Source organism: Microcaecilia unicolor, chromosome 2 (assembly GCF_901765095.1).
Source record: "Microcaecilia unicolor chromosome 2, aMicUni1.1, whole genome shotgun sequence".
In the NCBI taxonomy this organism is placed as follows: Eukaryota; Metazoa; Chordata; class Amphibia; order Gymnophiona; family Siphonopidae; genus Microcaecilia; species Microcaecilia unicolor.
This window is the reverse complement of record NC_044032.1, coordinates 97469636-97483930: the sequence shown is the minus strand read 5'-3', so window position 1 is coordinate 97483930 and position 14295 is coordinate 97469636. Positions and strand designations below refer to the sequence as shown.

Here is a 14295-nt window from a genome sequence, read left to right as displayed (position 1 = left end):
GCCACCGCCACAGACATCTGTTTAGCCGAGGCTCTGACCAGATCATAAAGGGCATCAGCCAAAAATGACAAGGCCGACTCCATCTGTGGTGCCACCTCCACAAGGGGCTCTGCTCCATCCCCGGGCTGTTCCACTGCCTGTTGCAACCAAGCGAGGCAGGCTTGAGCAGCATAACAACTGCACACCCATAAGGCTAGGCCTGAAATTTCAAAGGACTGTTTCATTGCTGATTCCAGCCGTCAGTCCTGCATGTCCTTCAGGCGACCCTTCCCTCCACTGGGAGGGTAGTCTTCTTCGTCACAGCCGTGACTAGGGCATCTACTTTAGGCACGGCCAAGCGTGCCAAGTGCTCCTCACTAAGAGGGTATAAGTGCCCCATTACCCTGGCAACTTTCAAAGGCCCCTCGGGGTCAGCCCATTGAGCCGAAATAAGCTCTTGGATAGAGTCATGCAAAGGAAAGGCTCGAGCAGGCTTCTTAGTACTTGCCATCCTCGGATTACCAGAGGAGTCCTCGCCAAGTGCAGGATCTTCAAAAGAGAGGGCCTGCAAGGCATCAGAAATAAGCGCTGGCAGCTCCTCGCGGTGGAAAATCCTAACCACGGTGGGATCATCTGGATCCAGTGGCAATCCAGCACCTTCCTCTGACTCCTCAGACCACAAAGGCCTACCAGACCCCTCAGAATCCCCACAGCCCAACCACGGGGGGAGGGGGGGAAGGGGGGTGCGCCACTCTCTGAAGGGGAATTTACCCTTCTACGCTTGTCATGCGGCCAACTGTCTGGGGAAAGAATGCCTGACGGCAATCCCGGGCTGGCCTCCACCGGAGGGGAACCAGGTAGCAACGCAGAGTCAGACACCTGCGGCAGAGCCCTCTTTAACATGAACGCTTTAAGTAAAAGCAACACAAACTCAGGGGAGAAAGGCTCACCCTGGTCTCCCGGTTCCAATCCAAGGCAAGCAGCTCCTCTGGTAGCCTCCATCTGAGACTCCCCTCCGGCCTCAGACCCCTCCGCTCCTGCGGGGGTCGGGCCATGCGGCGCATCCAAGATGGCGCCCGCTGCCAGCTCCACCAAGCGGGAAGAGACATCGCTCGCCATGCTCGAGCCAGCCGTGATGTCTGAAGAGCACGATTTACAGAGCCCCGCTGCTGATCTGCGCTTGCCACAACGTGAACAGCGCTTAAGAACTTCCGCAGCCATCGCCGAAAACGGCAGAAATTTTCAAAATGGCGGATTCACGCCAAAAACGCCCCGATCGCGGGCCCTCCCCGGAAGAGCTACAAGACGCTCTTACCTCACCCAACCGAGTCCCAAAGCTCTGGTCACGCTGCACAGACAGAAGATAGCCTCAGAATCGCAGCACTAACAAGCGCGTCCCTTTTTTTTTTTTTTTTTTTAACGCTGTGAGGAAAGTTAGAGGCAACAGCTACAGAGGCACTCCGGAGGTCGAGAAGAGTGGGAAAGGCAGGGAAAGGACGAACCAATGTGCCTGCACCCACATAGAAGAGAGTGGGAAAGGCAGAGACAGGGCAAACCTATATGCCTGCATCCACATAGGGGGAAGGGTAAGGCAGGGAAAGGGCTAACCTATGTGCCTTTAAAGTGGAGCTGCAATAGCCACAACACCCCTGCTACAACTGGCAAAAGCACAGGCGCCACCCCAGGCAGATTCTTGAAGGAACTGAATTAGCTGCGTCCAACCCTGCTGGGAGATAGAGAATACTGAGAGGCAGATGGAGCTAGCCGTCCAGGAGGCACTATGGTTTTCAGTGTTCTCTATCTCTCCCTGCTGGTAGGTGGACACAACCCATTCGTAATGGATTCATCGGCTGCTGATGACAAGGAATTTCAAATTAAAACTATACACCGATAAAACAAAATTCTTAATAGTTACTAGTCCTCATCACACTATAAATCTTAAATCATTTACCACTGAGAACATCATATATCTCCTTGACTCAACTATGAAAATCTTAGGAATCACAATTGACAATTTCTCACTCTAGATAACCAAATATCCAAAGTGGACTCAAGGTTCTTCAATTAATTATGGAAGTTGAGGAGACTAAGACCATTCTTCGTAAAACCAGTCTTCCATACCCTAGTTCAACCCCTAGTCCTAAAAAAAATTGATTACTGCAACTCTATTTACGCAGGACTTAAAGGGGATCTCCTCAAAAAACTATGGGTGTGGATAGGTGAGGGGAGGGTGATCAACAGAGTTATGTTGATCACCCTTCCCTCACCTATCCACACCCATCCTGTTATAATATCCATGATATGCTTTGATGTCCCCATGCATACTTCCTACCCACCCTGTCAGACTGTCATAGTAATGCTTGAATGTTTTCACTTATATACACTGTCAGCTAGCACATTTGCTTATTTCCGATCTGAGAAAGAAGGGCAACCTTCGAAAGCTAATCAAGAAATGTATTAAGTTATGTCCAATAAAAAGGTATCATCTTATTTTCTTTTCCATGTTTTATTTTGTTTGATTTCTATTGATAACCTTAAGAGTGGACTAACACGGCTACCATACTCCTCTACTCAAAAAACTACAAACCACTCAAAACACTGCCACACATCTCATATTCAGACTACCATGTTTTCCCAAAGCAACCCCCCTTCTGTATGATTTGCATTGACTGCCAATAAAAGATAGAATATCATTCAAGCTATGTACCTTAATTCACAAAATTTTGTATGGTTCGGCCCCAATATACATGAACATCATTGAATTACCCTCACATAGTGCCACCTAAAAAAATGCCTTGTAAAGGGGGAAGGATCTCTATGACTTTTGAAGCCCAAGACTGGATCCCCTTCAGAAACCTCCTCTTGTAACACCTGGGCATATGAAGTGCTAAAACCACCTGCATAATAAGGAGAGTTTCTTTTGGCTGAACAATCTAATGACTATGGAGTTGTTCTCCTCATATGGGTATAATTCCCTTAGCTCTGGGGAAAGACTACCAAGGTGAGAGGATCCTCCCATCCTTTCCCCCCCCCCAAGTCTTTCAACAGCCTTAAACACCTCTCTGCTTTTTCTTTTCCTTAGGCCTGCCAATTCTCTTTCATGAAAGGGTAATGGGCAGGGAGTCAAAGGAAAGAACAGCCACTACTCACTGGTAGCATACCCATGGGGTCCTACTACTCTAGCCATACAGAAAAGGCCATTGGGCAAAGACTTGGGGCTCTGTGGGGAAACCTCTCAAGCTCAGTCAGGGCAAAGGTCTGTAGACTAACTCCTGCATGCTAACTTTGGTCCAAGGACTCTACCAGTGGGCACAGGCCATAGACAGAAGCATTTCGGTGCTCCTTTACCTATTTTTTTTCTTTATTGGTTTGTTACATACTGCATTTATAAAATACACATAAAATAGGACATTGAATATAGATGCATTTTATACAAATATTCTCTTATGGCCAATCAAAGAGCAGTAATGGGGCTAGCTCTGCAAGGCTACATCCTCCTCTATGCCATAAGGGCATTGCCATACTTGAGCCTTACTTAAGTGGAGATGATTGATAAAAGCTGGGCAATGCTGAAGATATTTCATATTGGGAAGGGACAGGAAAAAAAAAGCTTTGGATAACAATATACATCTCTGCGTTTCTTTCTTTCTTTTGGGTATATAGTTACCTGTACACAGCTTTTGAAATCCCTTTGTCATTTCCATCAATCAGGATGCCATCAATACATCGGAAAACAAATGGATTTCCAATGGACTGGAAGAAGATAGGTTCATGCTTCTGGTATACTGTACCTGTTGTAGGACAGAGGACAATAAAAAGTCTGATTTGCTTCCAACATTTTTGCACATTCATGCCAGATTTTATATTAGAACCTAGGGATACTGTGTACAAGAAGGTTGTTCATGCACGTTTAGGCACAATGACCATGATTCAAACCAGTAAACAGCAAAGTTCCAGCACTTTTCCAACAGACCAAGGAAACAAGGTAGTAAAACAGCTGCTACTAAAGGAATTATCTGATAAAGATGTGTTGCCAGGCTTATACTCTCAGTAAACTGAATACATATTCATGCCCTTACAAATGTGTGACTACTAACTCCATGTAGAGGTGTACCATGTGTACTAGGTGTCCTCCCTATATACATAATACCTCTGGCCCCCTGCTCTCTCCCTCAAAGTAGTCCAGTCCCAGATTGATAGCAGGAGAGCACAGCAGGCAGTGTGGAGGGCCTAGTGCTTCTCTGCTTTTCCTGTCACCAGTATCTCTCCTTCCCACATGGGTCACAACTCAGACCAGCAGTCTGACCTGCCTCATACCAGTGGCGTAGCCACAGGTGGGCTTGGGTGGGCCAGTGCCCACCCATTTATGGCTCAGGCCCACCCAACAGTAGCACATGTTTAGTGGTAACTGGTGGGAATCCCAAGCTCCGCCAGCTGAAAATTTCCCCCTGATGGTAACAAAAGCACTACTCTCCACAACACCGGCACCTGCGCATGCTCAGTTTTCAGTGCATTCCTGCTGCCAAGGTGGAAAGAAGCATTTTTCCACCAGCTGAGATTTTATTTGGGGGGGGGGGGGAAGAACACTTGGTGCCCACCCAATTCTTGCCTAGGCCCACCCAAAATCTGGTGTCTGGCTACGCCCCTGCCTCATACTCTGCAGATTTGTATTGCACACCGGGAGACATACTGATGATAGGAAGAATGGCTAGAAAAACACTTGGCCTGCCATGCCATTAACTCTACTGTCCTGCTATCAGCTGTGAGTCCATGGCAAAGTTGTCAGAAAGAAACTTGAGAGGTGAGAGAGAAAAGAGGTCACAGGCATGCTTATGAGCAGAGGACAGAGGCATTAACAGGTACTTAAAAGAATCAGAGCCCAAGATCACAGAACAATAATCATGACCACCCTCCCCCCCCCCCCCCCCCCTAATTCTTTCCAAGAATGATTCTATAAAATCATACTTTAAAAATGTTTATTTAAAGTTTAATTTTAAATTGTTGTGACTCCTTCAGTAACAACAATACAACTTCCCTTCTATGCCGACTGCCAGATACATTATGAAATAATGCAAAACATTGCAACGACCACTTAGAGCAGAGGTGGGCAACCACGGTCCTTGAGGGCCACAACCCAGTTGGGTTTTCAAGATTTCCACAATGAATATGCATAAGATTGATTTGCAAACACTGTTTCCATTGCATACAAATAAATATCTGCAAATTCATTGTGAAAATCTTGAAAACCCAACTAGGTTGTGGCCCTTGAGGACTGTGGTTTCCCAACCCTGACTTACAGCCTATAGCAAACCTATCATACCATAACAGTAATCCTATTATGAAAAAGACAGCACAACTCCCATAGACTCATTCCTGGGAAAACAGAGCAAATAGAACTGCTACAGATCTCTACAAAAAAACTGCATGCTAGCAGAATCCATTACCTAGAACACAAATGGAAAATACAGTCAGAAATCCACCAAATACAAATAAGGGATCACAAATTAGAAATATAAATATGCAGCCAAAAACGAAACTAGAAATCCCATGAAGCCACACTGTGCAACACTACAGAAATAAAAATAGAAACACATTTCCTTACATAGGGCCACTTGTATCAAGCTGTGCTAGCGGTCCCTGGTTCGGCAATGCCAACGAAGCCCATTCACTTGAATGGGCTTCATCGGCATTGTCGCACGGGAAGAGAGCCATAATGAGGAAAATAAAAAGACATCAATGATCTCAATAAACTGTTTATTGGACACCTTTGATGTAAGATCTTTTTTTGGTCTCCTCCACTGTTGTGTGCTGGTCTCATTTCTCAAAGGTGATATATTTTTTAAAATTCAAAATAAACTGTGTTTTTTCTCTACCTGTGTTGACTGGGCATTTTATTTTTCCAACCATGATGGTCTCAGTCTCCCTTTTCTGTTGTCTTCTATCTACCTTCTCCTAATTGTCTTTCCAGGTTCTCCTATTCTTTTGTTGTCTCCGGTCTTCTACCATTCCTCCCCTACACCTGCCTTACAGTGATCTTGCTCTTTCAGCCATTTCCTCCATTTCTTGTAACATAGATCTAGTTCAATCAACAAATACAAATTGTATCTCTAATTATATTATACAAGAGAGCATAAGAGGCTTGAGGGGCCACTATGGGTTGACTGACAGCAATCAGGCATTCTGGCTCTTGCTTTTCTCAACAGGTATTCTTACTATAACCAGCAGCAGGGGGTGCATTTAATTGCACATCATCCCCTGCTGTCACAGACCCAGTTTCATGATGATCTGGAAGATTTTGTGGTTCATTGCATAAGACAGGCCCTATAGCAACAGATGATGACCTAGAATTCAATATATTTCCTGCTGTCTGTTGTTAGATGGTGTCAGGGTTTGTGACTGGCGCAGCCATGGTGAATGGAAGCACCCGGGATGCCTGAAAGCCTCTAGAAGGAAGCAGAGGATGAGAAGGCGCTCAGATTGCAGAAAGGGAGGAAGGGAGGGAGAACATTGGCGTGGACAAGAGGAAGGGGTTAGAAGAGGTCAGAGGGGGAAGGAAGTGGCGAGTAGGCATCAAAGTAGAAGGAGAAGGTGTCAGAGTAGGAGGGAAGGGGTCAAAGCCTCTGGAAAGAGAGGATGAGAAGGAGTCAGGGTGAAGGGAAGGCACAAAGAAAGGGGTGATATTGTAAAGTATCTGTAGAAAGGTGGTGCGATGAGATCAACGGAGAAAGGGGGAATGACAGGGAAGAAGGATGGGAGTTAGGAGAGCATCTGGAGAGAGGGAAGGTGTGAGAAGAAAGAATGTCTGGAAGGAGGGAGAGAGGGTGATAAGGATCTGAAAGGGGCCTGGAAAAGGGTAGAGAGGGAGTAAATAGGGGAAGACAAAAGGGCCAGACCTGTAAATGGGGTGAAAGGAGTGGGAAGTTGGGTAGTTCGTAATAGAATGAAGAAAGGGGTTACCTGCCAGGACGGGTTAATGATATATAAGGATCTGGGGTTGATGACAGTATAAGACTTGGAGGAAGATAAATTAGGGAAGGGGAGTGGAAGATGGAAATTCTGTAGGTTAAGTGAGAGGTGCAAAGAGAAAGAGTGAAGACAGGAAGGTGAGAGAAGAGGAGAATGAGTAGTAAAATCTAGTTGTGAGTGGAGATACAGAGAAGAGAGAAATTGAGAAATAAAGATGAAAGGGAACAATCAAATGTCAAAGAAATGTAAAAAGGAAGCAAAGATTAAAAAAATAAATAAAAATAAGACTCTGGAAAGGAACTTTCTTTGTGTTGGTAAGTGGAAAGGAGAAACTGGGATCTATCCAAGCAGTAAAATAAAATGTCCAGACAACAAAGGTAGAATAAATTTTATTTTCAGTTCAGTCCCTGAAAAATGTCAGCAGTTCAGATGTGATGAACAAAAGGAGTGAGGTAAGCTCAAGGAGGATGTCATGAAGTCTTTAATGTGAATAGCATACAATCAACCCGACAAGGCCATGTTTCGTCACGAAGGCCTGCCTCAGGGGTCAGGTGTATCTCTTGTATTATAGCGGAGAAGTTAACTGAAGAATAAAATTGGAATTCTGGCTGTGGAACTTCAATTAAATCTTCAGTTAAAAAGACGCTGGGCTGCAGAACACTGTCAAGCCAGCAACACGACCGTGTAGGGTCGATATTATGCTATTCACATTAAAGACTTTGTGACATCCTCCTTGAGTTTACCTCACTCCTTTTGTTCATCGCTCACTTTCACATGAGGTTTTTCCTCCTCCTTTTTTTTTTTGCCAGCAGTTTAGAAGTTCAATCCTGATACTATGCTACTATGTAAAACAAAGCTAACATAGAGGGGTATTTTCGAAAGGAAGTCCAAATTAGAATAGGGATGTCCATGTCAGAACATCCATCTCATGTATTTTCAAACAGGAAATAGCTCAAGATTTCCTGTTTGAAAATACAAGAGACTGACGACAAGGGACATGAACACCTGTATGGAAGGATTCTTAGAAAATGGCCACATAGACATCTAGGCAGAGCAGAAGTGCAGCAGACTGCAAACCAAGGGACCCAAGTTTAAATGTCACTTTAACTCTTTTTTTGTAATTGTGAGCCCTCCAGGAATGGAAAAATACCTACTGTACTTGAATGTATACCACTTCAATGGCCTTCAAGCTTGTAAGTGACTTATATATTTAGGTACAGTATTTATTTTTCTGTTCTTGGAAGGCTCACAAAAAAAAAAAAGAGTTAAAGTGGGACGTGAACCTAATCTGACAGACCCCCTCCCCCCGGTGATGTAATCAAGTTGCCGTTAAGAAGCGCACAAGTTCTCGTCCTGTTTTCCGGCTTCACATGCTGCTGGTTAGTGTTAATAGACAATATGGTGTTTTAAATATAGATACCATATGCCTGTTCTGTATGCTTAAAGCATGTTTTCCGTATTATCAGACTTTTCACTTATCCGGCAACAGCTCAGTCCCATTTATGTCGGATAATCGAGACTGTACTGTTCTAACCTCTAGGCTACTCCTCAGATCTGCAAGCTGCTATATTCAGAATGCCTATAATACCTGAAGCTGCTACAGAGCCTGGCATTCCTTTCCAGTTTAACTTTCAGGGAAGAGCGAGGGGGACAGCAATCACTTGAGGATTAAGAAGGTATCATGCCTTAATCCATACAGTGGCCAGCTGCTCAATCAAAGCACCTTTTTGTACCCTAGACGTGACTGAAACAGGTCTATCTAAGGATGTCCTTCTTTTTAGACTTGGACATTTCCTTCCTTCGGTAATCACTGTCGGACATCCTGATTTTGGACCAAAACACACCCACAACACTCCCCCTTGCTTTTTGGATGTATGGCAGTGTCGGCTGCCAAAATCCTGCCTTTATAAAATTGGGATTTGGAAGTCTCAAGCACATGGACGTTCGTTTCAGCATTTTGGGACGTCCATATGCTTTGAAAATAAGTGCCGCAGTATGGAGTTTTAAGTAGTTTCTTATATACTGCCTACAAGCCTGAAAGCCATCAAAGTGGTATATAGTAGGTAGTTTTTGGTCCCTGGAGGGCTCACAATCTGAATTTGTAACTAAGGCAATTGAAGATTAAGTGACTTGTTGTAATGCTGTTTAAACCTGGCTCCGCTGGTTCTCAGCTACTCCTTCAATCCACACTTATGCACTGTACAAAAAAGAAATGTATTTCTGTTCCTCCAGTGATGGATTTCATGCAGAATTTGACATCTCAGGATTGTTATTTCTCCAGTCTTTCACTACTCTCCTTTTCCATCCAGCAGCTCTCTTCTTTCTCTCCCCATCCTTCCAGTAGTCTCCCCTCTTTCTTTCTGCATCCTTCCGTCCAGTGTCACCTCTTTCTCCCTACCCTTCCATCCAACGTCTTCCCTCTTTCTCTCCCCATCCTTCCATCCATCTACCCTCTCTCCTGATCCTTCCATCTAATGTCTCTCTCTCCCTCTTTCTAACCAGTGTCTCTGTATCACTCTACCCTTTTCTGTTCAGTGTCCCTTCTCTCTCCACATCCTTCCAGTCTCTCCCCTTTCTCTCTGCATCCTTCCAGTCTCTCCCCTTTCTCTCCCCATCCTTCCATCCAGAGTCTCTCTCCCCATCCATCCGTTTTCCCTCTTTCTCTGCCATCCTTCCATCTGTTTTCCCTCTTTTCTCTTCCATCTGTTTTCTATCTTTTCTCCCCATCCTTCCATCTGTTTTCTCTCTTTCTCTCCATCCTTCCATGTTTTCCCTCTTTCTCCCCATCCTTCCATGTTTTCCCTCATTCTCTGCCATCCTTCCATGTTTTCCCTCATTCTCTGCCATCCTTCCATCTGTTTTCCCTTTCTCTGCCATCCTTCCATCTGTTTTCCCTCTTTTTCTCCCCATCCTTCCATGTTTTCCCTCTTTTCTCTTTTCCTTGACGAGGCCCGCCCTGCATGCCAGCGCCAGCCCCACCTCCCATTGCCGGCCACTGCTGCTTTTCCTGTTGAGCAGCAGGGCCGGCGCTACAAAAAGAAGAAGCGCTAACGGCGCTAAGGACGAAAAATGTTTTAAAATAAAAAGCGCGGCACCGGCAGGCACTGTCTAGGCAGCCTTGAGGCATTGGCTGCTGGCTCGCAGGCTCCTCCCGTCTCCTACGTTACTGCCCCTGCGTCGCTGCAGGGGCAGTGACGTAGGAGACGGGAGGAGCCTGCGAGCCAGCAGCCAATGCCTCAAGGCTGCCAAGACAGTGCCTGCCGGTGCCGTGCTTTTTTTTTTTGTAAACATTTTTCGTCCTTAGCGCCGTTAGCGCTTCTTCTTTTTGTAGCGCCGGCCCTGCTACTCAACAGGAAAAGCAGCAGTGGCCGGCAATGGGAGCTGGGGCTGGGGCTGGCGCTGGGCGGGCCTGGGCTGAAATTGGGTGGGCCTGGGCCCAGCCAGGCCCACCCGTAGCTACGCCCCTGCTCTGTATGAGCCTGTATTGGGTTTTTCAGCAATAAAAAGTTGGAATATGAAGGGGGAGGGAGGGTAGGTTTGGGGGGAAGGGAGAAAATGCTAAAAAGATTGATGATGGACTATCACATTGTATTTCTGTTTTGAAAAGTTTTGATGGTGGTATTATTGTTTATGCCAGACATTTGCCAGACACTAGAGGCAAATGTATTTGTTTATCATCAATAAAAATGTTGAAACATTAAAAAAAAAAGTTCTTTTTTACATTTTTGCCGAAAATGGACATGTGGCAAAATAAAAATTGGCATGCATCCATTTTGGGTCCGAGACCTCACCGCCAGCCATTGACTTAGCGGTAAGATCTCATGTATAAACCGTGCGGTAATTGTCTACACGTGTAGAATGACGATTACCGCCCGGTTTCTGCCGCGAACCTGAAAATAAAAATTATTTTCCGGTGTGAGTAGTGGATGCGTGTCAAAAAATGAAATTACCACAAGGGCCACACGGTAGCGAGGCAGTAACTCAAAATTGACGCACGTAGGCACCTACACGGCTTAGTGAGCTTTTTTTTATAATGCACAATGCAGCAGAATGTTATCAGCTTATTCCATTGGGCAGTAACATGATTTTTTAATGCATGAGTAAAGTAAAATTTGCAGTAAGAATTAGCACATATTTTTTTTTACCAGGCAAGTAGAATAATAAATAATGTAGTAGTTCAGTACCAGGATACATAGCTACGACAGCTCCTTTAGGCACATATCCTTTGGACACGAAGACTCCCATCCCAGCAGAGATCAGAGAGCTTGGGCTTCGATTAATACTGAAACCAAGCGTAGAAAATAATATCTCCCCCGGAGTACAAATGCTCTGTTCCAGACCTTTACCAATTGTTTGCTGAATAGTGTATAATGCTTCATATCGGGCTCTAATAGCTTCAGGAAGCAAGACAGATTCATCTCTGAAATTGCTTATGATCAGAGCCTGAAAGATTTTCAGCAACGTATCCAAGACGACAGTATCGGAAATAATTTTGTCTTGGGAATCTTTTGAGACGTGGCGTGTTGTCCTGCAACATAAGAAAAAAGTCTGAATGCAATGATGTTGCTCAGTGATTTCTGCTTTTGTACAGAAGCGATCAGATATCATTCATAAATGGAACAACCTCCCAGGGAATATGGTGGAAGAAAAAATGGTAACAATAACCAATAAATTATGGGATAAGCATAAAGGATCCCTAGATGTGAAGTGAGAGGATAAGACAGAAAACAAGCAGGTATTGGAATTAAGGGACCTTTTTACTAAAGCTTAGCGAGCGCTAATGGAATTAGCATGTATTAAATGCTAAGAAGCCCATTTTATACCTACGGGCTTCTTAGCATTTAGAATGTGCTAATTCCGTTAGTGCACATTGAGCTTTAATAAAAGGGTCCTTAAATTAACTAGATAGCTTAAAACTAAGGAGCCCTTTTACTAAGCCGCAGTAGACGCTACACGTGTGCAGCACGTGCTAATATGAGACTACCAGCAGGCCAGCACGCCCTCCTGGTAGTAATTTCAGATTTGACGCATGTCCAAAACACCTGGATGCATTATTTATTTATTTCCTCCTACGTGCGCCGGTTTCGGAAGTAATCGGCACTTGGCGCATGCAAACCAGTCACCGCATGTGTAGCGTGCGAGCCTTAAGTTGCCAGATAGCAAAAAAACTCTCAGCCCAATCCGCACCCGAAAGGAGCCTAAAACATCCCAAGCTCAATCCGCACCTGAAAGGAGCACAAAATAGACCAAGCTCGCTGAGGAGCAGCAGGGAGGAGTCTGTCCCCCCGTGGTCACTGCTGCGACAAGCTATGCTTGCACTTCTCTTGATCCAATCCCATGTGGTCACTGCTCGGCTTGCCCGTGCTACCGCCTCTCGCAGGGCTGATGATGAGTCATCAGCTGATGACCTCATCACCCACCTCACCCTCCTATTGGTCAAATTTGGAGCCAGAATGAGGCTTGAGATGCACCAAGCCTCATTCCAACACCAAATTTGACCAATAGGAGATGGGGATGGAAACAGCCCAAAAAGACGTAACTCGCAAGCACCCGCAGACAACTTATTAAAGCAGTCCAATTGTGCGGGAAAATAGTGGAGTTGGTATCTTTCACACATTGGTTTCATTTTTACCGCAGGCCCTTTTCCCGTCCCATTAAAGAAACCACATTTTTTTGTAGATGCAGTAAAAACTGGCCCAGCGCGCGCCCAATACATGCGCCTACACTACCACAGGTGACTGTTTATTGCGGCTTAGTAAAAGGACCCCTAAATACCATCAGGGAGATAAAAGCTGCCTAACAATTCCTACCTCCAAAAATAATTTTTCAATATTTTCTTGTAAGGTCAAAAAAATGTTTGATAAGAGAAAGAATGAAAAGTATGCACATGACTGTCATTCAGGCACATTCAGATCAAGTCCTTCATCCTCCCACCCTTTACTTTACAGTTTTTTTAAACAACTTGGGAGAATGTACAGTCTTGAGTAACCAAATCTGCATGTTTGTCAATTTTTTTATTTTTGTTACATTTGTACCCCGTGCTTTCCCACTCATGGTAGGCTCAATGCGGCTTACATGGGGCAATGGAGGGTTAAGTGACTTGCCCAGAGTCACAAGGAGCTGCCTGTGCCTGAAGTGGGAATCAAACTCAGTTCCTCAGTTCCCCAGGACCAAAGTCCACCACCCTAACCACTAGGCCACTCCTCCACTAGCCATTCTGGGGGTCTTTTACAAAGATGCGCTAACGTTTTTAGCACACGCTAATGATTAGCACATGCTAAACGCTAGAGACACCCATAGCGCACACTTACATTTAACACATGCTAAAAATGCAGGCGCATCTTTGTAAAAGGGGCCATCTATGTATTTACCTGAGAAAGTCACAAATGTATCATTTTAGCTTTTCAAAAAGATATCACCTACAACTTGTTTAGTGACTTCTATCTTCATAAAACTGAGAAATTCAGATCACATTTCTACTTAAAGGAAAGACCTTATTATCCAACTGTCCCATTGTACTTAAAGCTTTCCAGCTTATTTTTGGTAATATAATAATCAACTCCCAGTGTTGGCAAGGTTGGAGAAGCACCTGGAGACTTGTCCCAAAAGTTTGGAAACAGTTTTTCATGAAAATGGTAACATTTATTCACTTTACTGTGGTCTTCTCTTCGGAGCTGACTTCTTGGGTTATTGGGGGGACATGTAACCCTGCTCTCACCACACACACAGTCCGGGCATCAGCTAGCTCATTGCGGGTCAGCACCCGAGACTAGAGGCTCAAAACCAAAACAGAGAGGGGGGGGGTTTTCCTTACTCACTTCTGACTAACCTACTAATAGTGCCATCATTTTGAGAAATAATCCATCAACAAACTAGGATGGCAATTTTTTTCAGTTCAGGGTCCTGACCACTGGAATAAATTACCTCAGACTCTTTGGGATCAAAAAATTCTACAAAATTTTAAAACTGAACTTGAAACATTTCTTTTTTCTGATGTATATCCATAGTTTCTCCATTGCAATCCACAGAAGTTTAGCCTGTCAGACCAGACAAGACCCACCCCCACCCCCATTTCCCATCTTCTCTTCTTCTAGCCTATTGAAATTGTAGTTCTTCACCACCCTTCCCCCCTTACAGTTTACTACTTTTCCTTCCTTTATGTACTTTTTAGAATGTAAGCCGCCAGACATGTTCTATGATGGGCGGGATAGAAAATTTTGAATAAATCTGAACTCACTGAGCTGGGCGCGGGTCAGGCCACATAAAAATCCAAAAGGCTGTAGGGTATTAAGCCGGGGCTTTTACTCTGTACTCTGTTTTCTATGGTAGTTCAGGAGTAAGAAAGTTTCA

General features: G+C 44.7%; 1 protein-coding gene across 2 annotated transcripts in view; it reads right to left on the bottom strand.

The window, feature by feature from the left end:
• Window positions 1-14295, bottom strand: part of SETD9 (SET domain containing 9) — a 38495-nt gene that overhangs the window by 12619 nt on the left and 11581 nt on the right. For both annotated transcript variants that reach the window (XM_030193153.1, XM_030193154.1), the window contains exons 2-3: window positions 11130-11473; window positions 3647-3770 (exon numbers count right to left, since the gene is read on the bottom strand). In XM_030193153.1, coding sequence (XP_030049013.1) covers window positions 3647-3770; window positions 11130-11473 — 468 coding nt within the window. The remainder of the gene's footprint in view (window positions 1-3646; window positions 3771-11129; window positions 11474-14295) is intronic.